General features: G+C 32.9%; 1 protein-coding gene across 6 annotated transcripts in view; it reads left to right on the forward strand.

Moving 5' to 3' along the window:
- LOC106461715 (structural maintenance of chromosomes protein 5-like) overlaps positions 1-22,521 on the forward strand; it is a 326,380-nt gene that overhangs the window by 156,911 nt on the left and 146,948 nt on the right. For all 6 annotated transcript variants that reach the window (XM_022388747.1, XM_022388745.1, XM_022388743.1 and 3 more), the window contains one exon: positions 11,076-11,193. In XM_022388747.1, the coding sequence (XP_022244455.1) occupies positions 11,076-11,193 (118 nt within the window). The remainder of the gene's footprint in view (positions 1-11,075; positions 11,194-22,521) is intronic.

A 22,521-nucleotide genomic window follows, 5' to 3' on the forward strand; every position in this document is an offset into this window, starting at 1 on the left:
CCCTAAAACCTTCTAAATGCATTTCAAACGTTTTTTCAGTAAAACTTTATAGTTTATCTGTTATTTTCACTACTCTATCTCAAAACAGAATCGGTCAATTCGACCATCCTCTTAACCACCAAGGAAAAAAATTTAAATAAACCTAAATTACCCTTTTTTTTTCTTTCTAGAATGACTTCAAATTATAACATGAAACTACATTTGTTTATCCTAAGTAGGGCTAAGGTCATAACAGTATGTATCTATTTGCAATTAAATTTTATTGTTTTACTGCCTTTTGAACTGTGTCTAACTGCTATCTGCACCATTATAAGTTGTAAATAATTTGAGGAACATGTAGCTCACATTACAGTAGAGAATTACATTGCCCACAAGTTACTATGAGCTGCTTGCTTGTGTACCTTATGAAACATTTTTATTATAATATTATTATTATTTATTTTACCTAATCTAATATTAACTAGCCTAAAAGGATCCCTATTTTTACATTTTATTTATTTTATAATCATACATAAAAAATAAACATGAAAAATGAGAAATAAAATGCTTAACTAATCATCTTTTATCTTGCCGTCGGTTGTCAAAGAGAGTTAACCCTAATTATTATATGCTAATGATAGTAATGCACTTAATAATTTTTATTTGATTAACTAAAGCACCAAAGAATATAGACTAATAACATGCAAAAAGTAGATAAAAATTCCATTATCTCTCAACATTTTTCTAGCTTTCAAACTGTGCAACAAAAGTCGTTACAAATTCATCCAAGCTAGTCATTAACTTTCTCACTGAAACGATGTTGGTACTCTGAGTGAAATTGACATTTAACCATTCCGAATCTAATGTTATACAATATGTGATTTGATAGATGAAAACCTTAACTTTCTAGTGGCTATAGGTAATTAAACATAAGAGAAAACTATTAAAAAATCTTAAAAGAGAGGATGTGGCAGGAGGGGTTTGATTTTTCTATTCGATAGCTCTGTAACCAAAGAAAATTGAAGACTATAAAAAACATGGTTTGTTAGAGCAATGACGATTTTATGGAGAGTAATTTACATTTAATTTTGTAGTTTTTGAGGGGTGGTGGATAAAGTAGGTAAGATGACAAGCTAAGAGAAAATGTGTCACACTATGGGAAATTAAGGATTTTTTTTTATACTGCTTTGTAGAATTAAGAACTTAAAACTTGTATACTATTAAAATATGGATTATTAGCTAAGATTTTATGCTCTTCTAATTGGTATAACATAAACTAAAACTAGTTTAATAAAATTTTGAATGAAAGACATTAAAACCTTGTGTCATGTGCAGTAAATGATACTTATGGCGATAGAGTTAAAATGCAATTTATTCACATTTAATTAATGTTTGCTAAGTTTATGTAAAGCTGTATAGTTGGGATGAATTAAATAAAGAATTCACCTTTGAATTGTATTATTATAACTTGAACCCCTTTTGTTTAATACGTAAATGAATTAGATAGATATAGATATGAGATTCAAATAAATTTGTTGGCCATTATAAATACCTTTTGGTTTATTTGTTTATACTGTGTATAAAGTTGCTATCTATTGCTGAAAACCTGAGATATTTATATGTGGGTTTGTAAAAGTGTTTCCAAAACATACTTACCTCCCCTCACACTGTAACTATTACTCAACTGCCATGGTTTCCTTCCTTTGCCCATCTAAGCATTGGTCTCTAGTCTTTTATTCCCCACTTAATTGCCTTTGGCGATACCTGTTACATGACGCTCTCCACCTACATCTGTGAACCCTCTATGCTGGTACTGTATATAAGCACTTCATTCAGATAATATTATCGCTTTTTAGAGACTGATCCATTTTGCATTCTCTAACACCAGCTCTTAGTGGGGAGGAAGGGCGGGAGAGTGTGAGAGTAGGTAAGTATTATTTGAAATACATTTTCAATTTAAGAAAATGTTAATTTCCAAAACATACTTACCTTCATTCACATTACAGCTATTACTTGACTGCCAGGGTTTTCTTCTTTTGCCCATCTAAGCATTGGTCTGAATTTTTTCTTGCCTGCTCCAGTCTTTTATTCCCCATTTAATTGCACTTGGCAATATCTGTCACATGGCACTCTATCACACTTTTTCTTGACAAATCGTTCACTAAGGGTTGGAGATACAATGAAAAAAAACTGTTTGATAAGCTGATATACAACATGAATTCCTGGATTATTACTTCCAGCATGGAGGCAAACTGGGTCTCTCCTATTCCACCTCTGATAACTAACATTGCTCAATAATCGGGGGGGGGGGAGCATTCTCAGTTGAGTGTGACATTGACCTTATTCATATTGAGATGGAGGTATATATTTGGTTTGGTGGTGTTCTTCGAGGGGGCTCCAAGGCTGCAATTGAAGGTTATTCTGATCATTCTGGAGAGAATTTAGATTCACTTTTTCTGTGCCTTCCTTTATTCTGTTGGCTTCTCAGGAGACCACTTTGGGATCAGCTGCCCACAGGCTTCTATTCTTCAGTTGGTCCATCAAGTGTGTTATATTTTGGGTCTTTCCCCAGTTGCTTATATGCCTGCACCTTCCTTGAAGGTCTGAGAGCAAATACTTAGTTCTCCCTCCATCTACTGATATTGTGGCTCATGCAGGGAGGTTTACTGCTCAGTTACATGGAGGGACAGCTATGCCTTGTCTGCCATGGTTATTGAAACTACATAATTTAGTCTACCACCGCCACGTGGAAACATATTTCGAATACATCTGCTTCTTGAAGTTTGGGATTCCAGAGTAGAGTCTGTAGTTAACCTGTATAGATCACAATATTCTAGGATTTGTCTCAACCTATATGTGGTGCTCAGTTATTTATTATCCCTCCAAACTTTGTTGGAAAACTTTCAGGATCATCACATCCATTGATGACTAATTGGGACCATTGGTAGCATACATGTTGGTTCAGTTGTCAGCTTCTACATTCATCCCTGTTGTTGGTGGTGTCTTGACTTTCCTCGAATTTTACAGGGGGTCATAGTTCCACCCCTTTTTGAGGGTCCTGACCCCGGACATCAGCCCTTCTGTCCATTGGTACCCAGAATAGATTCTATCCACATCCAAAGGTTGCTCCACTTGGTTAGAACGCTGCCAGAGTTGGTGGTGACTATTGTATGTTTTGGGGTTTGTAGGGGCTTGGCTTGAGAATTTCTGAATGTTTGATAAATCTTCACCACCAGTATCCACCCAACCTGTGGTGTTTCTGCCTCATGCAAATAGTTGGATTTTGGAACTTTGTTCTAGGGCTATCAGAGTTTTGTTGGTCTGGGGGCAGTTTAGAGAGTTGTGCCAGTTCTTCCAGGGTTTTATTCCAATCTGTTTGTTGTGCCCAAGAAGACAGGAGATTGGTGTCCAGTCATTGATCTTTTTCACCTGTATCAATTCCTAGATTCTCCCAAGGTTCATAAGTGAATCATTACTCACTCTGAGTTGGTATTTTGTTTTCTAGTATTGTGGATGTCCAAGTTCGATGTTGATGATTTTTATCTGCACATTTCGATACTGGTGGCGTCCCGCCACTGTCTGTGTTTTGTGCACACGAGTCAGGTGCTGCAGTTCAGGGCTCTGATCTTCAGACTAGCATTGGCACCATATGTGTTCTGCTGGATCTTATGAGCCTTTTATCGTCTCTTCCACTCTTTAAGTGTGTGTGTGTGCACACACACACCATTCCATGATGACAGATTACTGCTAGCACTATCTTGTCAATTGGCAGAACATAACACCTGGATTCTACTTTCAGAAATAACCAAGGCAGGCTTCATTATCAGAGATGAGATAACTGTTCTCACTTCAACACAATATATCATTAATCTGGGTATTTATTTCATCACGTATCTCAGTGGGGCTCAGATGATTCGCATCTAGCTTCAAGCTATGGAACAGGAAGTCTAACTCTTACTGACCTCTCCTTCTCCCACTGCATGGATGGTTCTTTCTCTTTTGGAAATGTGGGCACCACTCAAATCACTCATTCCTTTGGGACGAGTGCACAAGTGATCCCTTTAAAGGTCTTGATGCAACCAATGGATCATGAACAGTGACTCACTGGATTCCCCACAGGATCATTCTCGTTGATCTCAAGGGGTGATTAAATTGAACAATACTAAGATATGGGTTCCTCTGCCACACCTTGTTCAGAGATCCATCTCTTCATGGATGCTTCATTTCAGGGATAGGGTGCATATCTCAATGGTCAGGAATTCCAGGGGTCTATGCACAGATAAGGACGCTTCCCTACACAATGTTTTAGACCTTCTTGCTGTTCAAAGGGCAAAGTCTCATGGGCTGTACTTATTAAGAGGAAAATCGTCAAGCTCCTCTTCAACAATTCTACGGTGGTATCTTACATTTCCCGTCAAGGGTGCACTCGGTCCAATGCTCTTTGGTTTCGAACCTTGGATCTTCTTTCTAAGGACCACTCCTATCATATCACCTACTAGCTTGTCATGTTCCACTGGTGATGACTTTGGTGGCAGATCAATTGTCTTGACCCAAACAGATTCTCCTGACAGAATGGATGCTACATTGCAAGGTTTTCTGTTTGATTGGCTCTCATTTTGAAACACTGATGATTGGTGTGTTAGCCATTCATTGGAATACCCAACTATTGACTATTTGGTCTCTGGTACCTCACCCTCGTGCTTTGGCAATAGGTGCATTCCATTAGGATGTGACAATGTTACAACTCTAGGCCTTCCCACCAACTTGTATGACAGCACCAGATTGGTACCTAAATTCTGGTTTTTGCAGTAAACTTCAGGAGCGTCCACCTCTTCTACTTCCTATTTGACCATCTCTGTTGAGGCAACCATGATCTGACATTACACACCCAGCTATCAAGAAGCTCAAGCTTCAGGCATGGAGGTTACAAGGGCCTGCACATAGCATCAGGGTCTAATTTCTAAGGTGGTCATGTTTCTGTCTCAGTCTTTGCTTAGTCCCACGATTGACATTTATCTGTGAAAATGGCACAAGTATTGGCAATGGTGTATTGAGTAGAGGTTGAACCCACTTTGATTAGAAATGCCCACCATAACTTGTTTTTTGACATGTCTCTTTGACAAGGGTTTTGCATCTTCCACAATCATCCTATATAAGGTGGCCTTATCGACACCTTTTGATACTCGAGATGAAATTTTTTTTATCTCTCTCCAACTTCCTCAAGTCGTTTTGGATGCTTAGTCCCAAACAACTGTTTCATTTACCTAACTGGTATATAAAGGTAGCATTACAAGCCCATTCTCAACGTCTGTTTAGAACTTAGCCTCATGTACCATGTATCGCTTTTCCCTGAGGGTTTCATTTTCATTGCTGCTGACCTATAGACATCGCCGGTAGGAATGGTTTGTGCTGATTGTGCACCGAATGCTTTATAATTTTTCCTATGTCTTCAGACCAGTTCTTCTTCCCTAAGACACTGGCAGCCAGGGAAGGGGATAAATCCTTTTCATTGATTCATCTGATCACTATTTCTCACTTCCATGACTGATCAGATCTCGATCATTTGTTAAGGTCTGTGAGGGTCTTGAAGTATTATGTTACCCACACTTATGACTTTTTATTCATCGGGATCTTCAGTTTCCCAGGATTTATCCTCAGTTACACTGATGAGGTGGATACAAAATTGATCCATATTGCTTATTCTTGGCTCTCTTTGAAGGTGAAGATACTTTTGTGAGTCATGTCTCATCAGATTTGTCACATTTCTATGTTCTTAGCAGTATGGTTTAATTGCTCACCGGAGGAAATTGTGCAGGATGGTGATTGCCTGATTATTTGCATGATCTGGCAGTATCTTCCTCTGAGGGTTTTTGACTATATTGACCACATCCACTAGATTATATAGAGAGGTAAGTATTTTCGTTGCCACTCATATTTTTTTCTTTACCTTCCAGGGTCCCTTACCTTTTTTTCACAGGATATCACTCTGTGGTGAGTGTTGCCCAGGCAGGTGTGCTTTTATCAAACCAATTCCACACTAGCAACCACTAATTCAATATACTTGATATAGGTTGGAACAGGCTCTGTAGAAATGAGGTATTCCATAAGACCACTTAGAGGCTGACTGGGTGGTATTTCTGTACTATGCTGGACCACCACTCACGGACTATGATGACTAAAGCACAAAGGGATCTTACTCATTCTTGCTGTTGATTTCCTTTTAATAATTTATGGAACTTGGTTTACATATTGCACTGTTTCCAAAGCACTGTTCCTTAGGGCTTCCCAATACGCATTACCCCCCCCCCCCCACATTCTACTCTTACCACACCCAGTTTCCAGTCACTGGGGTGGTGGATAAAGGTAATTCCTTTAGATTGTTTGAGTGAATACCTCCACTTTTGGAGAAGAGGGCAAAGTTGGGGGCCGTGGATGTTTTTTCTCCTAGATGTCGGTAGGAGAAGCACCAGCCTACGTGGGAGACTACTCGTAATACTGGTTCAGATTTGAAGCTCATCTATCTGGTTGGGTTGAGCATAGCCCTTCTTTTTGATCAATTTCAGTTTAGTACATTGTTCATGGAAGAAGGTCCATTGTCTCTTCATAATTATGAAAGCAGAGTGGTGCCATCCTGGGTCCTTGATTAAGCACAATTTGTTCCACCTCCTCGTGTAGAGACAAGATGAATTTACCTTGCCCACTTAGTTGGGGAGTGATGGTGTTTTTCATAATTCAAGACCGGATGAGTTCTGTTTTTTCAGGTTGAGTATGGCATACAGGATCCCATCATCCCGAGTTTGGGGTGTTGCCTTTCAGAGTTCTTCAGGCTTAGGAGAAGGTTTGTCCATTTCGGTGTTTCTTACCTTCTATTACTCTATGGCTACAGATTGGGATCCACTCACAAGTATATATATGTTGTGGTCCAACTGCCCTTGCCACTAATGTGGGATATAGGAGACCTTGGCTCTATAGTACCAACCCTGAGCAGTGGAACCTTGGCTATTTGGTTGAGGCCTGGCCAATGGTGATGACAGATCATGTAAAATTCCACCTGCAGTTCATGAATTATGTTCTAGGGGAAGAGCATAGCTGTTCTGGATGTAGTGCAGTATCCACACTAGGGTGCTAATCTTCTATTGGCATGCCCATGATCTATGCAGACACTTTTTGCATGGATAATGCCCTCACTGGCCCCTCCACCTTCTCAATGTGGTAATCTAGCTATAGCATGAATGGAGGTTAGTATGTTTTGGAAGTTAACATTTTCTTTAATTGAAAATATATTTTGAATAATACTTACCTACTATCACACTTTCCCTCCCTTCCTCCCCACTAAGAGCCAATGTTAGAGAATGCAAAATGGATCATTCTCGGAAAAGTGGTAATATTATCTGAATGAGTTGCTTATATACAGTACCAGGATAGAGGGTGTAGGTGGAAAATGTCACGTACCAGATATCTTCAAGTAAGTGGGGGAATAAAAGACTGGGGCAAGTGAGAAAAAATTCAGACCAATGCTTAGATGGGCAAAGCAAGGAAACCCTAGCAGTTGAGTAATAGGAGGTAAGTATTTTTGGAAATACATTTTTGATTTAACAAAATGTTATCTTTTCAGCCTGACATAATATATATAGAGATTGGGGTCTAATTTATGAATTACTTTGTAAAATAGTACATAATGATTAGTTGTTCCAACACATTTTCTGATCTTCACTGTTTCAGAGGTTTAGATAGACATTAAAGTCACATACAATAGTAATGTAGTCAGTTGTATAATAATTTACTGACAACAGGTCCTACATGTGTGCATAAATATAATTGTTGATATGAACCAATATGTACCTTGATCAGTGAATCACTTGTCTAACATTTCTGGTGTATAATGGTTGTGTTTGCTTATAAACTTAAAACAAACCAATTTTTTTTCAACAGTTCTATAAGTTTCTGTATTGTGTTCACTGTTGTGAAATATCAGTTTTTATAATAATAAACTTTGGTAAAAACCAGTGTAAAATGTCATTAGAAATATATTGCAGATGTTGTTCAACTATAATAAGTTCTGTGTTCAAAAGAGATATTCATGAAATTATTTTAATTGGAAAATCTAAAATATGTGCTCTTACTGGCAGTTATTTTTCACTTAAATTTCTTCAATTGACTCTACCCAAATACTATTGAATATAGCAATTAACATTGTAACACCGTTGAATCAGTTGATTCTCTTTAGAACATTTACCCTGAAATGGTTAATGCCTATGTCAGTTACTGTGTATGTTCATATCTCCAGTTGCCAAAAAGTGAATTATCTTGAACATGACATTGCTAGGTAATGAATTCTTAAAATGTTTTACATCTAGTAGTAGAGTAACCAACAAGCACTTTAAATAATTTGACATAATATACTTTTGAGCTTTCAATTTTCTCATATTCCTGTCATAACTTATTTAACAAATTTTGTTCTGTGAAATGAAAGTATTATTTGATTATTGATAAGTCGTAAGTTCATGACCATAATGTATAAAAGGAGAGTATTCTAAATTAGAAATACAGTGAAGAAATCTACCACTTTTTATTAATATTTTATCATGTTTGTAATATTAAATTTGAGAATATAATTTCAAAAAACGTACATTAGTATACTTGATAAGATAACTGCCTGGAATGGTTGGACTCAGTTTGAGGCAGTCCAGTGCCTAATTTTGATGCTGGACACTGTACTGAGTACTTGGACAAGGAGCAAGAGAGTGACTGGGATACAGTTGTAGCCAAGTTTGCTGCCAATTTCACCCTTTGGAGAATCAGGCAATCAATTTAGCCAAGTTTGAGTCTCAGAAGAGGACCATGGTTGGGAGTCTGACTGCTTATGTGAATGATCTATGCTAATTGCAGTGTAAGACTTATCCTGTAATGATTTCAGCAGATTGAGAGGACATCCTTGGGACAAGGTTATCAAGAGACTTCTTGGCAAAGCCATGAGGCTTCACTTGGGTGTGTTGGACATCCTCACTTTAACAGAGGCATTTTTCATCATGACCTAATATGAAGTGGTAACTTTGAGATAGTCATTAGAGAGGAATAAGCTGGTAGGGACAGTTGTAGACGGACCAACCTAGGGATACTTCAGCATGTCAAGATAGAGTTGTATCAAGAGTTAACCAACTGCCCAAGCATCCTAGTTGTATGAATGAGCAGGACTATCCATGTCCACAGCCTATGCTGAAAATATCTCTCCCTGGATGTCAACCAGGTTAGAAAGAGTAAAGCTATATAATGTAATATATACTATTGAATAAATAGAATGAATATATACTATTGAATAAAAAAAATTCATTATGAAAGCAATAGTACATATGCAACAGCAGTAGTAAAATGTTTGTCAGTGTGCGTATAATGTAACATTTATCATTATGATAACAGTGCACTTGTAGTACATATTCAACAGTAATAGTAAACACATTTATCAGTGTGTATAATGTGATGTTTTGCATCATAATAACAGTAGTATATGTTCAACTACAATAGTAAACACATTTGTCAGCATGTGTATAATGTAATGTTTCTCATTACGAAAGAATAGTAGTAAGCACTGTGGACATGTTATAAAAAATGACAGTTATTCCTTTGTTTGGTTCAAAAAACCAGACAAACTATTGCGGCAGGGGGTGCTTGCTGACTGGCTGCTCTCCCTTTGTTGAGTAGTTCAAACTTAGGGAAAGCTGTGCCTAAAAACAATAGGCCTCTGATCTGGCAGTTTAATTCATTTATGAGAACATGAAATACAAATTCCACTGTGTCCTTGCTGCTTTATGGTGTTATACTTTTTTAGAGACAAAAGTATAAACTTACTGTTCATTTTTCTCTGTTGTTAACATAACTGGGGAGTCTTATTGTTATTATGTAATGCTGAAGAGGTAATCAAAGTATGTTGTGTTAGATTCTTGTGCACTTTTTGATTGAATCTCATTGAATTTTGAAAGTTTGTGTATCTAGCTGCTTTTCTTTGCCGTATGAACCCATATAGAAATAACTCTGAAAATGTTTTCAATGGTGCTAAGAATGTGTTTTTTGAAACCAACCAAACATTTCTTTTAGAAGTTGCAAATTTAAGTATGACTGCAATGTATTAGCAGATAATTTCCTTGTTACTTTTCACATTGGTTTGATCATTATACCTTGCCATTACTTGTATTTTATTATAAAAATACAAAATAGTGATTTTGAAAATGTAATCTTTTAGTATATATGTCTGGTTTGTACTTACATGTGGACTGAAAGTATCCCAATGTTGCTTCTTTTGTGTAATAAATTATGACTTTTTAATACTTAAAGTTACCAAGCTTACTTTATTTTTCCTATTGCATATTTAATTTAATGGCAGTGGTATAGTTATATTTGTGAAACATGAATTATTTTGCATTATTTATCCTTTTTGGCTTATGCTGTTTAATTGATTAATAAATAACTGCTTATAAATCATATTGCATAAAAACAGACTATATATATATTAAATCAAATTAAAGATGAAGAAACTTGATGTGTAATCCAAAATTATGAAATATATTGGGGTTCACATCTGTTCTTAATTGTTTAAAATGTGTTTAGTTTTAATTATCAAAAATGTTTTTTCTATACAAGGCCTTTTGTAGTAAATAATTTGAAATAATTGAATTGAAAATTACCTGTCCTGAATTATATGTTCTCTCTTGTTAAAAAAATCTTCATTTCCACACATTTTTAAAATAAGTAACACAAAAGCAGATTTACTGAATCTGGTTATACATAAAACAGTCATATAAATTAATTTTGCAAGCACACTAACTTGCTGGTTTAAGGAAGTTTAGCATTATGGCTGTGTTATGTTGAATTTTTTTCAGCTTGTAATAGATTCTCTTTAATATGTTTTTGGAAACAAAGTATTGACTACAGTAAATGTGTCCCAAGTTTTAGTTCATGTGGTTTCAGACATTCCATGTATAGTCAATGTTTTTTCTTTTGAAGAAATTATATTCTTCTTTAGTTCATTACCTGGCATGAAGTATTGTGTTTTCTATTCTGTTGAAAATTTATTAAGTAAATAAAATATTTATTCCTTCTAGCCACTTCTTTCAGAAGTTTCAAAAGAAATAGCTGAAGTGTCACGAAAGATTTACACTATTGGTTCTGAAAAAGAAAATGTTAAAACAAGTATAGAAGCTAATGAAAATCGAATAAAAGGTTTGTAACAAATTCAATAGTTTCATTTTAATGATTATTAAGAATACATTGAAGTTAATATTTTATGTGACTTCCTTATTTTTAGTGTTTTATGTTTAAACCCAAAGAACTTTGTTGGTTTCAAAATACAATTATTATAATTGTATAATATTAATTTTATGCTTTATACTCTTCTTTTTGACTCCTCAGTTATCTTTGGTTTTTCAGTTTATATCTAGGGTGTTGATGACACTGTTAGGAGTATTAAATGTGTGGTATTCCTTGTAATGCAAGTAACATAACTGATGTAATGAACCAGGAACAAAAGATTCGGCAAAATGAAAAACTCCATACTAACTTTACAGTTCTATCACAGAACAATGAATCATTAGCTCTGTTTTTACATCATCACGTTTATAAAAATAAGCACCAGGTTTCTCTCTCTTTCTCTTTGATCTATTTATGTTTAGAACTAATTATTAGACCATTATTCTTTGTTTTAAAATTTGTGTAGAAATTCTTTTTTCCCCTCTATGAAACTTTTATACTGTGATATTAAAAATATTATATGATCATTATTTCTGTTTCAAATTCTTGATTTTTTACCTTGTTTAAATAACTTACCAAGGCAGTACTATATGTCCTTTATTTCTTTTAATTGTGTATCAAGAAATATAGATTAATCAATAAAAAATAACATTATTTATATGATTACTAGAAATCTCTTTCATCTTGCTGTTAAAAATATCAATGAATATTTATTTTTTCTTAAACATTATTCTTGAATTTTTCTGGGTAAATTTATAATAATAAATTTTAAACCAACAGATGGATTATCATTATGGTAATCAGAGTTTAGCATATACATCTTTCACAGAAATTAAGCAATATTAGATTAACAGTGTTGCTTGTGTTAGTTGTGAAATGCTCAGATAATTTCTTTTTGTTATCAGCAGGTGAAATGATCCCTTGGGACGATGAAAAGTTTTATATTTTACAAATATTAGGAAAGGTTACTTGAAACTTTGTATTTCCAGTTCTACTTTTTTATTTAACTTTGTGTTTATGACAAAGTTAGGTCTCTAAAAAAAGAAGAGGTAAACAACCTTTAAATAGATCAATGTTATTATCAACAAGCACTTTGGTATTATGATGATGTTTTTTATTTCTATATTGCTCTAAAAATTATATCAACTAGATGCATTTATAAGTTTTCATGTTTCTGTGAAGTCCAGTTTCACATGGCATGATTTTCTCATTTTTTGTTTTGCAGTGAAATAGGTTGTTACTTTTCTCTCTTTCTCTTTTGTTTGTCTTTTTGTAACCAATTGTAATTTACATCTTTGTGTCATATCTGTTCTATTATTTAATAGAATGGATAGGAAAAGGTTTACACATCTTGATGTTTTAGATGATTGACAGAGACTATCTGGGATGTTAACAGTTTCAGAGTTTGATTCATACAATACTCCTTCTTCAGCAGGTTGAAAGGAAACCTATTTGAATGAATGTTTTCCCTTATCTTAACCCACCTCTCAAATCTGGATGTTGTCATGTCCTGCAACTTTCTTTGAAAGAATATATATGTCTTTGAAATCCAGAATTACAAACCTTGATTAACAGAAATAATGCCACTTATATAAAACTATAGACCATGCTACTAAGCAGTACCTTTTTAAAATTAGTGATAAATAGTTTGATTGTGTAAAGTTGCAGTTTTGTTGCAATTTCATAATTTAAATGATAACTATGAAATGGTTCTTTTTGCCAACATTGCAAGCATTTTGCTATACTTGAGCAGGTTGTCTTTTTTGTCAATGGTTTTAATTTAGTAGGTTAAGATTAGGGCTCAACTTTATGTATACCAATATGTCTTGATAAAAGTATAAGTTGAAACAATGAACAATATAAAAAACAAAAAAACTGGTATTGTTAGTAGTGGTTTATTTTCAATAAAACTGAACAGTAATATACTTCATTCATTAGTAACATTTAGTACTGTAGTAATTTCAGTTAGTCTCTTATTCTTAAATTAGAATTATTTAACCTACATGATATTACATTCTAAATTCTACTTATTTTTACTTTTCAAAATAATATTGGTGGTTTTTCAACATCTCTAGCCTCTACTCCTTTTCATAACATGTAAACTATCTTAGCTAGTTTCAAATGCATATTTTTTTATTCTTGAAAAGCTTCATGGTAATAAATGTTATTTTGTTCCATACTGTTTTGGGCTGAGCATGGTCTAGTGGTTAGTATATTAGACTGCTAATCGGAATATACAAGATTCATAACTACAGTATTCAATGATGAGAAACCCACTTTGAGACTAATAATGCTTGTAGATGGCTTGAATGGGTAATGAAGAAAACTTTAATATAAATTTAACATAACAGGCACATAGTTATTATCTTTTACCAATCCTTTACCTTGATTTTACTTTCAATATCAGAAATATTTCTTTTTAAAATATTTCCTTTTTCATGCAAAAAGGGCTTAAAGGGGCTTGCTGACTTTCCAGAGTTAATGAGAATCTAAAATCTGTAGGCCTACTGATTAAAATATCATGAATATGGGACAGTAAACTCCTCTTGCAGTTGAAATTCATGTGTCAGTTAGAGCGGTACTGTGTCAGCTTCTCAGTAGTTTAAGTCATGCCATAAATGGGTTGGGGAGAAAGAAATATAGAAGAAGAAAACTCGATAATGTTTCATACCCCGAGACAACAAAGATGATGACACCTATTTCTGAAAAAGTCTTGTTGCTGCACTGTTTTTCACTGTAACTGTGGGAGTGCATGGGTATCTCTATTCCATCTAAAGTCTTTTTTCTAACCATGTTAAAGCTCTATTGCTTTCCATTAAATATTACTAACAATGTCAACAGTGAACAGTCAGAATCATTACATTTGTCCCTGAAGTGCAGGCCTTCATTCACTCTCATACTCACTCACTGGAATCACAGTCACCTGATAGTGACCTGCCCCTTCCATCAAAGTTCATAGAACTACTATTGATAAAGATAAAAAATGATTAGAAATAAAATAAAAAAACTTTCCACCTAGATCTTATCAACACTTTAGGTGAAAATAGCCATGCTGGTCCAGAGGAACTGTCGAGATTTTTGTACAAGTTTAGATGAAATTAAGATATTGGTTGATAATTACCATCCTGTATGTATCTTCTTCTTGGAAATATTTCTGAAAACTGCTTATGCTATCACAATTCATCAGTTTTCTCAACTCAGAAAGGACAGGTTGTGTGATGGGCATGCTCATGGAGGAGTAGCGTTGATGCATTAGTTGTACCATCACTCTATGTTCTTTATACCTGTCACCCAGAATCACTCATGAAGACCTTCATGATTTTATTGAGAAAGTTTCCATCTTTTCTTTATCATCCAAGGAGACTTAGATGGACACAATCCACTCATAAGTGATGGAGATATTAATGGGAGAGTGGTAACTTGTAGAGTGCATGCTCTCATATCACAACCTTTCTCTCTCTTCAGTACTGGAGGATATACATGTTTTTGTGCCTTAATTTGAACTTTTATTGCCATTGATTTGCCAATTAATTTACCTTCTCTCCTTCATTTCCTTAGAAGGTGGACAGTGAACCATGATGCATTGATCATTTTCCTATCATTCTGAGGTAGATTGGTGGCATTTGGTACCATATTATTTGCGTGCAACATGAAATCTTGGTTTTGATTAATTATTTTTGTGACATTAAACAATCTAATTGCTGCCTATACAAAATTACACTGTTTATGGGGTTTGACTGTTTCTTTTTCTAAGTCTTGTAAGAATCTCAAGATTCCTTTGAATTATAGATTTGATTACTTTGACTAGCTGTTTGGAGAGGGGGGGTTTATACTTGACTTGTTTGATTTTTAGAATCAACCCCCCCCCCCCTCCCTCCAACACTCGTTTTACTTTTCACAAGCAGTGGTTCATCATGGACAGATGCCAGTTTTTTTGGTGGAGTTATTCTGATTTCTAATCTCAAATTATGCTGTTACAATTATACCCTTTAAATAATGGCAACTGTAAAATTATTATGGGGATGAAATGATACAACAACATGGAGATCATAGTCATTTTAATAAGCATTTATATTTCTACATCTGCACTCAAACCAGACTCAAATTCATAAAACAACCAGACAAACAGAAAACCATTTAAAATGGGACAGCCATATTACTTTCCCCTGAAAAATATCCAAATGATAGCCATTCAACTAAGAATATGTTTCTGAAAAAGCATTGGGCAAAGAGCTTTATACTGAGACTACATTCTCATTATGAAGGATTTTGAAAAAACGGAAAACAAAAACAAATCATAACAAGTTTATCACCTAAGTGATACCCATAAAGTAAAGGTGAAAATAAAAACAAAATCAATCACAATAATTATAAGAAGAAATTTTGTCTTGATACAGAACTCTTGCATATTGGGACACAACTTTAACACCAAAATACAACAAAAATCAGGAACATGAAGAAAAAGAAACTACATAAGAAACAAATTTCAAGTTAGGCTAATACCTAAGCAATACTCATAAAGTAAATTAAAGATAAAAATGACAAAATAAAATCAACAACCACAACAATTAAGAATGAAATCGTGATATGGTATTCTTGCTGTGCATGAGTGTATCAGAATTTTAAGTCTGAATATACTGCCAAATGTCCATGCATCAACTCATCTAAAATAAGTAAAAATCCTTCATTTTGTAAGATTTCATTCAGCGGATTTCATCAACACTCGCGACAGGAAAGTGTCTGCAGAAATTAAAGCATTTTTGGTTTTTCTGCTAAGATACCAATTTTCTTAGGTTGGCATTACTATATTAGATCAGGGCTGGCTTCTCTATATGAAATATGATTTTATTTTCATCAACTGGGGAAGCTTTTCACAAGAGGAAGCATTTTTCTGTGTATCTTTTATCTTCTAAGAAAAATAAACAATGTTTTATCTTATACACCCTTTTTTATTTTGACTATCCATATACAGGCTCATTCATTTTGACTAACCTTTTAACCATCATGTAAAAATGAAACTGTACATATCATAACTTTTAGTATATTAAATGTATCTTCATTACATTTTTTTTTTTACACAACAAATCAGATTTTTAATCAAATATTTTTGCTAAAGTTTGTTTATGAATGTATGAAGTTATAGTCTGTCTCTGACAAGTCTGAGTGAAAGGTGATTTTTGTATTAAGATTAAAAATACGTTTTTCGTCTTTTCAAGTTTTCAGTTTTCATTTACATAACCTCCAGAACCTTCTAAATGAACATCAAAAGTTTTATTCAGTAAAACTTTGTATTTTCTCTACCCTAATACTGTATGGGGTTGATTCATTTTACCAACCTTGTAACCACTACAAAAAAAATATTAAATAAATCTATCATTTTTCTGTCTAGAATAATTGCAGATTGTATTGGAAAATTACATTTAATTATCTTAAACAACTTCAGGCTTGTAACAGTTTACATCTGTTTTTATTTGATTTTATTGTTTTATTACTCTTTGAACCATATCTAACTAGATGCATAATACAGTTATAAACACCCAGCAAGCAAGTAGCTCCAGTTATAATAAAACAAGTATTGAATTACATAACACATAGTTTAGCTGGCTTGCATATCTTGCTGAGAAATTTTTGTATATTTTATGTTTTCTTATCTAACCTAATAAATTTCTAATTTTTACATTTTTAGTTACTTTTATAACAATATATATAGAATATACATGAAATTTAGTACTTAAGTGTTGTTCATGTGCTTTTTTGCAGACAAAGATTCAAGGTATCAATAAGAATTAACCCTAATTTTTGCTAGGGTTGCTGTTAGTACTTTACTAAAGTTATTTGTTTAAAATATTCAATTTATTATTAAGAATAATAACATGCATAAAGTATACAATGTCCTATAACTATTGTGATTTAACTGGCTTTCTAACTAAGCTATGAGTGCATTAAATTTCTTTAGGTAGTTAAGCTAAACTCAGTGGTAACAACTTTGAATCTGTATATCAAATAATTCAAAACCTGTTGTGAGAATGAGCTAGTAATGTATGTAACTCACTAAATTAAAATATTCTTTTTCTTTTAGTTATAAATAATCTAATAGCATATGCCATTGAGAATTCTTGAGTGAGGAAGCACATTATGCTAATATAATAATAATGAATACATAGGACAAACTTCATGTTCTTTAGAAATAAGACACAAAGAACACCAAGGTCAATTCCAGATATCTGCCTTAACATATCATCAATATGAAACAGGTCACAAAATACTTTGAGATGAATTTCTTCTCCTTCACCAACCCAAAACTAAAAAGAAAGAGACTGTTTAGAAACTTTAGAAATCATCAAAGCAAATGATCTCTCCCTAAACCATGAAAATGGCCCTAGCAACATCAGCTATATTTGGCAAGGCCTATTCAACATTTATACACTTGACCAGACTTCACCTCTACCATTTCCATGACATTTAATCTCCTGTGTCTTTTGTTTTTATAACAATATATATAAATTTTATATTGCTTGGTACTGATCATATCTGAAGAAGACAGACCAATGTTCTGTCCAAACATGTAGTATTTTCCATCATCAATAAAACTTTTCCTTATACTTATAAATCATTTTTTGCCTACCTATTGTTATTGAGAATTATTGACATTTTTTGAAAGACAGTATATGATAGGAGGGTGTGGCATGTGGGTTGGACATTCTTGTTTATATCTAAGTAAAACAAGATAGTTGAGGGCTAAAAAGTTAGATTACATCTTTGCAGTACTCATAATACACATTTGTAATTTACTTTAAAAGTCAGTAGCTCAAATAAGAGTGAAAAGATTGTCTAAAGTGTGCAGTTTGGAGCAAACAAGTGTCATGATACAGAAAAGCAAAGATTTAAAATTTCTTAAATATTTCCTTTAGAAATTAGAAAAATAAAAGTTGTATTAATATTAGATTATTAACTATATTTTGATGCGAAGTTTATTGACATTGATAGTAAATTAATTTAAGTTTTGAATATAACTGTAAAAAAAGATATAACATACTCACTTTAGCTTACCCATATCCAGAGTTAATTGACTGTTATTTTATACACAAAATATAATTGTTTGGTATAGATAGCCCTAGTGCTTAGTGTCATTAAATACCAACAACCAACCAGTATGTTTGTATATGTATGCTTGTGAGAATGCACCTGTTATGACTGACCTTTTTTAAGTTAAAAGATATGGTGGGTAAATTATATGAGCAACTTTGAGTAAAGCATGATAAAATATAAAGGCTACTGCTGCTTTGTAGTGCTTGAATGGTGATAAATATGGCTGTAAATAGTTATGTTATTTTCTCTTCTTCACATCACACAAGAGCCAGAGTAGCATGATCTGAAATGTAGATTGTATTTAACTGCAAGCTACAAATTACAATATTCGGTGATTCTGATGCAATGGAATATATATATCTGGTTTCTACATAAGTTAAAGTTTGTACAATGCATTGCAATATGTTGTATTTATTAAAGTGGTCGATGGGAAACACAAATAGGAAGCATTTTTGTAATTTTCACATTAAATGTTATAAAGCAGAATTGAACTAATGTTTTCCAGTAACAGTTACATGTACTTCCCTAAAGTATTTTGATCTATGTTACTGCTCTGCTTTACCTAAGGTATATTAAACTTTAACATAGTGGCATTCTTCATTACTCTTGTGATTTATTTCAGAAGAGAACAAAAAGACATTCTCTATCTTTGTTAGGGAATGCATGTTCATCAGATTTTAGGAGAAATGAAAGTATGAATTAGCTAATCATATAGTGTTGAGAATCATACATTACACCTTTAAATTTACATTATTATACTTTTCCAAACAAAAAATTCTATGTAATAATAAGCTTTTACAGTAAGTGTTTACTGAGTCCTATTGGTGATATGTTCAAATATTTAGTTTTGCTTTTATTATTATAAATTTTGATATGTGAACTATTTGTTAGCTTTTTCATAGTTGTCACTAGTTTACAATACATGTTTTAGGGAAATATGATTCATAAGAATTGAGTACTTATCATTTAGTTGAATGAATATATAAACAGTTTTATTAGTGTGCACTAGAGTCTAGAGTTTTTCTTCTTATAAAAATGTTCTCAGAAAATAATATAATGTATGTACAGTGGAAAGTTATCTACAGTTTTAATGAACAAGTTCTGGAAACATAAACACTGACTGGCACATAAAAAAAGAAAAGTGTATCACAAGGAACTATCCATTGCAGGTGACAAATGAAGGGAAAATACTATTTGATAGTACTACAAACCTTTATTAAATACAGCAAATGTCAGCTTATGTCCTAATTGACTAGACAACATTCCGGACTTATTTTTTCTTAAGCATTGAGAATTCAACTTCATCGGTGTCTTGCTAAGAACACTATAAAAATTGTTATATAATGGCTTACAGCTAGTCTTGAAAACTTCTTATCTCAAATATAAGCATGAAGTAGGCCTCCCAGTTTTTAAAAGGATTAAGTTTTAACAGTCATTTGATAAGGTCTGCCTAGAGTTCTGGCCATGTATCTATGAAACATTTTTTTTTTTAGAAGAATGTGAGTTGTTAAGGAGATAATTTATCACAGAACAGTGTAATTTTTTATATAACACTAGCTACAGATTTATTCCACGAGAATCACAGTTTACTTATGAATAGTAAATACGAGGAGAACAACAACAAGCATTTAATTCTTGAACATTTTGGAATGTACATATTTCATTTTCAGCAAGCTATGTTAAGCAAAATTAATTATTAGGTACAAAAATTTCTGAAGTTCCAACATTTTGTTATAAGGAATTAAAATACAGAGTGAAGGATGAAATTAATTTGACAAAAAAGGAGTAGGAAGGAACAGTTCAACAACTGTAACAATATTACTGTATTTATACAAGTTATTCAAAACAAATTTAATTCTAGTGAAGTTGTGTTATTATTTAAAGTTGGGAGCTCATTTATAGTAAATAGACTTTCTTTAATTAAAAGCTCAATATTGAATGATCCTGATAAGATAATTTTGAAAGTTTTAGTCAAAATGGGGTAGTTGCTGTTTCCACTATGTATGCAAATTGCAGAGTCTGGAGGAATTGATAGGTGTTTTCTTGTTCTATTTGTTACTTCTATATGTTTGCAGGTGTCATTGGGGTATAGTTTTGCCGATCTAAATGGCATAACAGCCACCTTGTATATCTATACACGATCCTGGAACACAAAGGAGTAAATAATAGTTCTTTAGACCTGAATAGATTTTGAATCTTGAAAGGTGATTTAAATTTTAACCTGTGAATAAAAAGTTTTGATTATTTTTTGAATTTATGATTTCAGTGTGAAACTTTGTTTACCTAAAAAAAGGGACAGTCAGTCTTCCCATACTGACACTGGTCAAGGGTCAAAGGCCATGTCATTAAGTTTTTGCCTCGCATTCAAAATTTTATTGAACTATTATTTTATGAATGTATATCAATAAGTTTGGTATCAAATTGTAGATAATAATTCAAATTTTAGTATTATACATTAGTCTATTTAAAGTAAATATTAAAAAGGAAATCCTGAATATTGATTTTTATGTGTCATGTGGAATGTTGAATGCAGCATTGATTCAAATTAGATGTTTATGATATCCAAATACAAAGTCTGTAGTTTCTTATGAATTAGATACTCAAATTACCAATATTGACAAGCTACAGTGTAAAATAAGAACCTCCTGCCTGTTCTATTTTCTGAGATATTAGTATATTTATTGAATCAACCAAAGTGGCCCCACCCATCTCTTCAATATTTTAATATACTTGCTTACGTACACCTACTTCGCCCAGTGACATGTATATAACCAATCAAAAGCTCAGAATGTCCTTCTAGTGGATTTTTCAGCCTCTGAAAGATACTTGCAATGCAAACTCTTTCTTTTCGTGTTAGATTCCAAGTAGTAAGGTAAGACAGTAGTGAACTTGAAATTTCATATTTTTTTGAGACCCAAGTACAGCTAATACAGCATAGTTACCAAGCTTGATAAATTATAGTGGGATTCTGTGGTATTTATATAGTAACTTATGATTTTTGGTTATTTCAAAATGTATATATAAAACCTAAAAAAATTATTTCATTTCACATCCTCCACATGCAAAATTTGATAAGGCTTAGCAACCTATGGTAACTAGAAGAGATGATTGTTTACTATACTTCCTTATTTACTGTCCTGTGTTTTAAGAAAAATAAGTTTAAGAATTTATTTGTAAATAGTAACAATGTATATACATATATAATGTATTATAACTGAAATGTGACTGTATTTTACAAAATACTAGTCCACTAAAACACAGGAAAGACAGGTCACTTTGTAAATGCCAGTTTTATATTCTTAGATGTGGTAACAAGAGTGCATGTGTGCCACATCTTTGCAACTTCTGTAATGTTAGCCACACATGGCTGAAAGTTCAATATCAATGATGGAAATGGGAGTACATGCCGTGTACCTTGTTCTTAGTTTGCATTATTTTTCCCATTGGTCAAGTTTAGTACTACTGAAGATGTTTATTAATCCTATCATCACGGGTCAAAGGCCATGTCATTACATTTGTTGACTTGCATTCAAAATTTTATTGAAGTACTGTTTTATGAATTTATGTCAGTAAATTTGGTATCAAATTGTAGATTAGTATTCAAAGTTTTACATTATACATTAGTTAATTTTTTAACTTAAATAGTAAATATTAAAAGAACACACCTGAATATTGATTTTTATGTGTCACATGGTATGTTGAATGTAGCATTTGTTCAAATTACATGTTTGTGATGTCCAAATACAAAGTCTAAAGTTTCTTATGAATTAGGAACTCAAATTACTGGTATTGACAAACTAGAATATAGAATAAGAACCTCCTATCTTTTCTTTTGCTTTTTTTATGCCTGTCATCCCACTGCTCCTTTTAAACATGTACCTAGTTCCATTTCCTTTTCTGGTCAATATAATGAAAATAATAAATATTTATATATATATATAATATGAGATTTAAGCTATTTAGACTAAACATTTGTATTATAATTTGTAGTCATTCTAGAATGAAAAAAGCCTAATTTATATTTATTTCCTAATTTTTTATGGTGGTTAAGGTTAGTCAAATTGATTCAACCCATACAGAGATACAGTAGTGAAAATAACAGATAAAATATAAAGTTTTTTTTTCAAAAAAAGCACTTGATAATTATCTGGAGGCTATAAAGATTTCTTTTCTGAAATTTGAAAATTTTCTGATGCATAAAAGTATTTTTAA

Source organism: Limulus polyphemus, unplaced genomic scaffold (genome assembly GCF_000517525.1).
Source record: "Limulus polyphemus unplaced genomic scaffold, Limulus_polyphemus-2.1.2 Scaffold1017, whole genome shotgun sequence".
NCBI classification, from domain to species: Eukaryota; Metazoa; Arthropoda; class Merostomata; order Xiphosura; family Limulidae; genus Limulus; species Limulus polyphemus.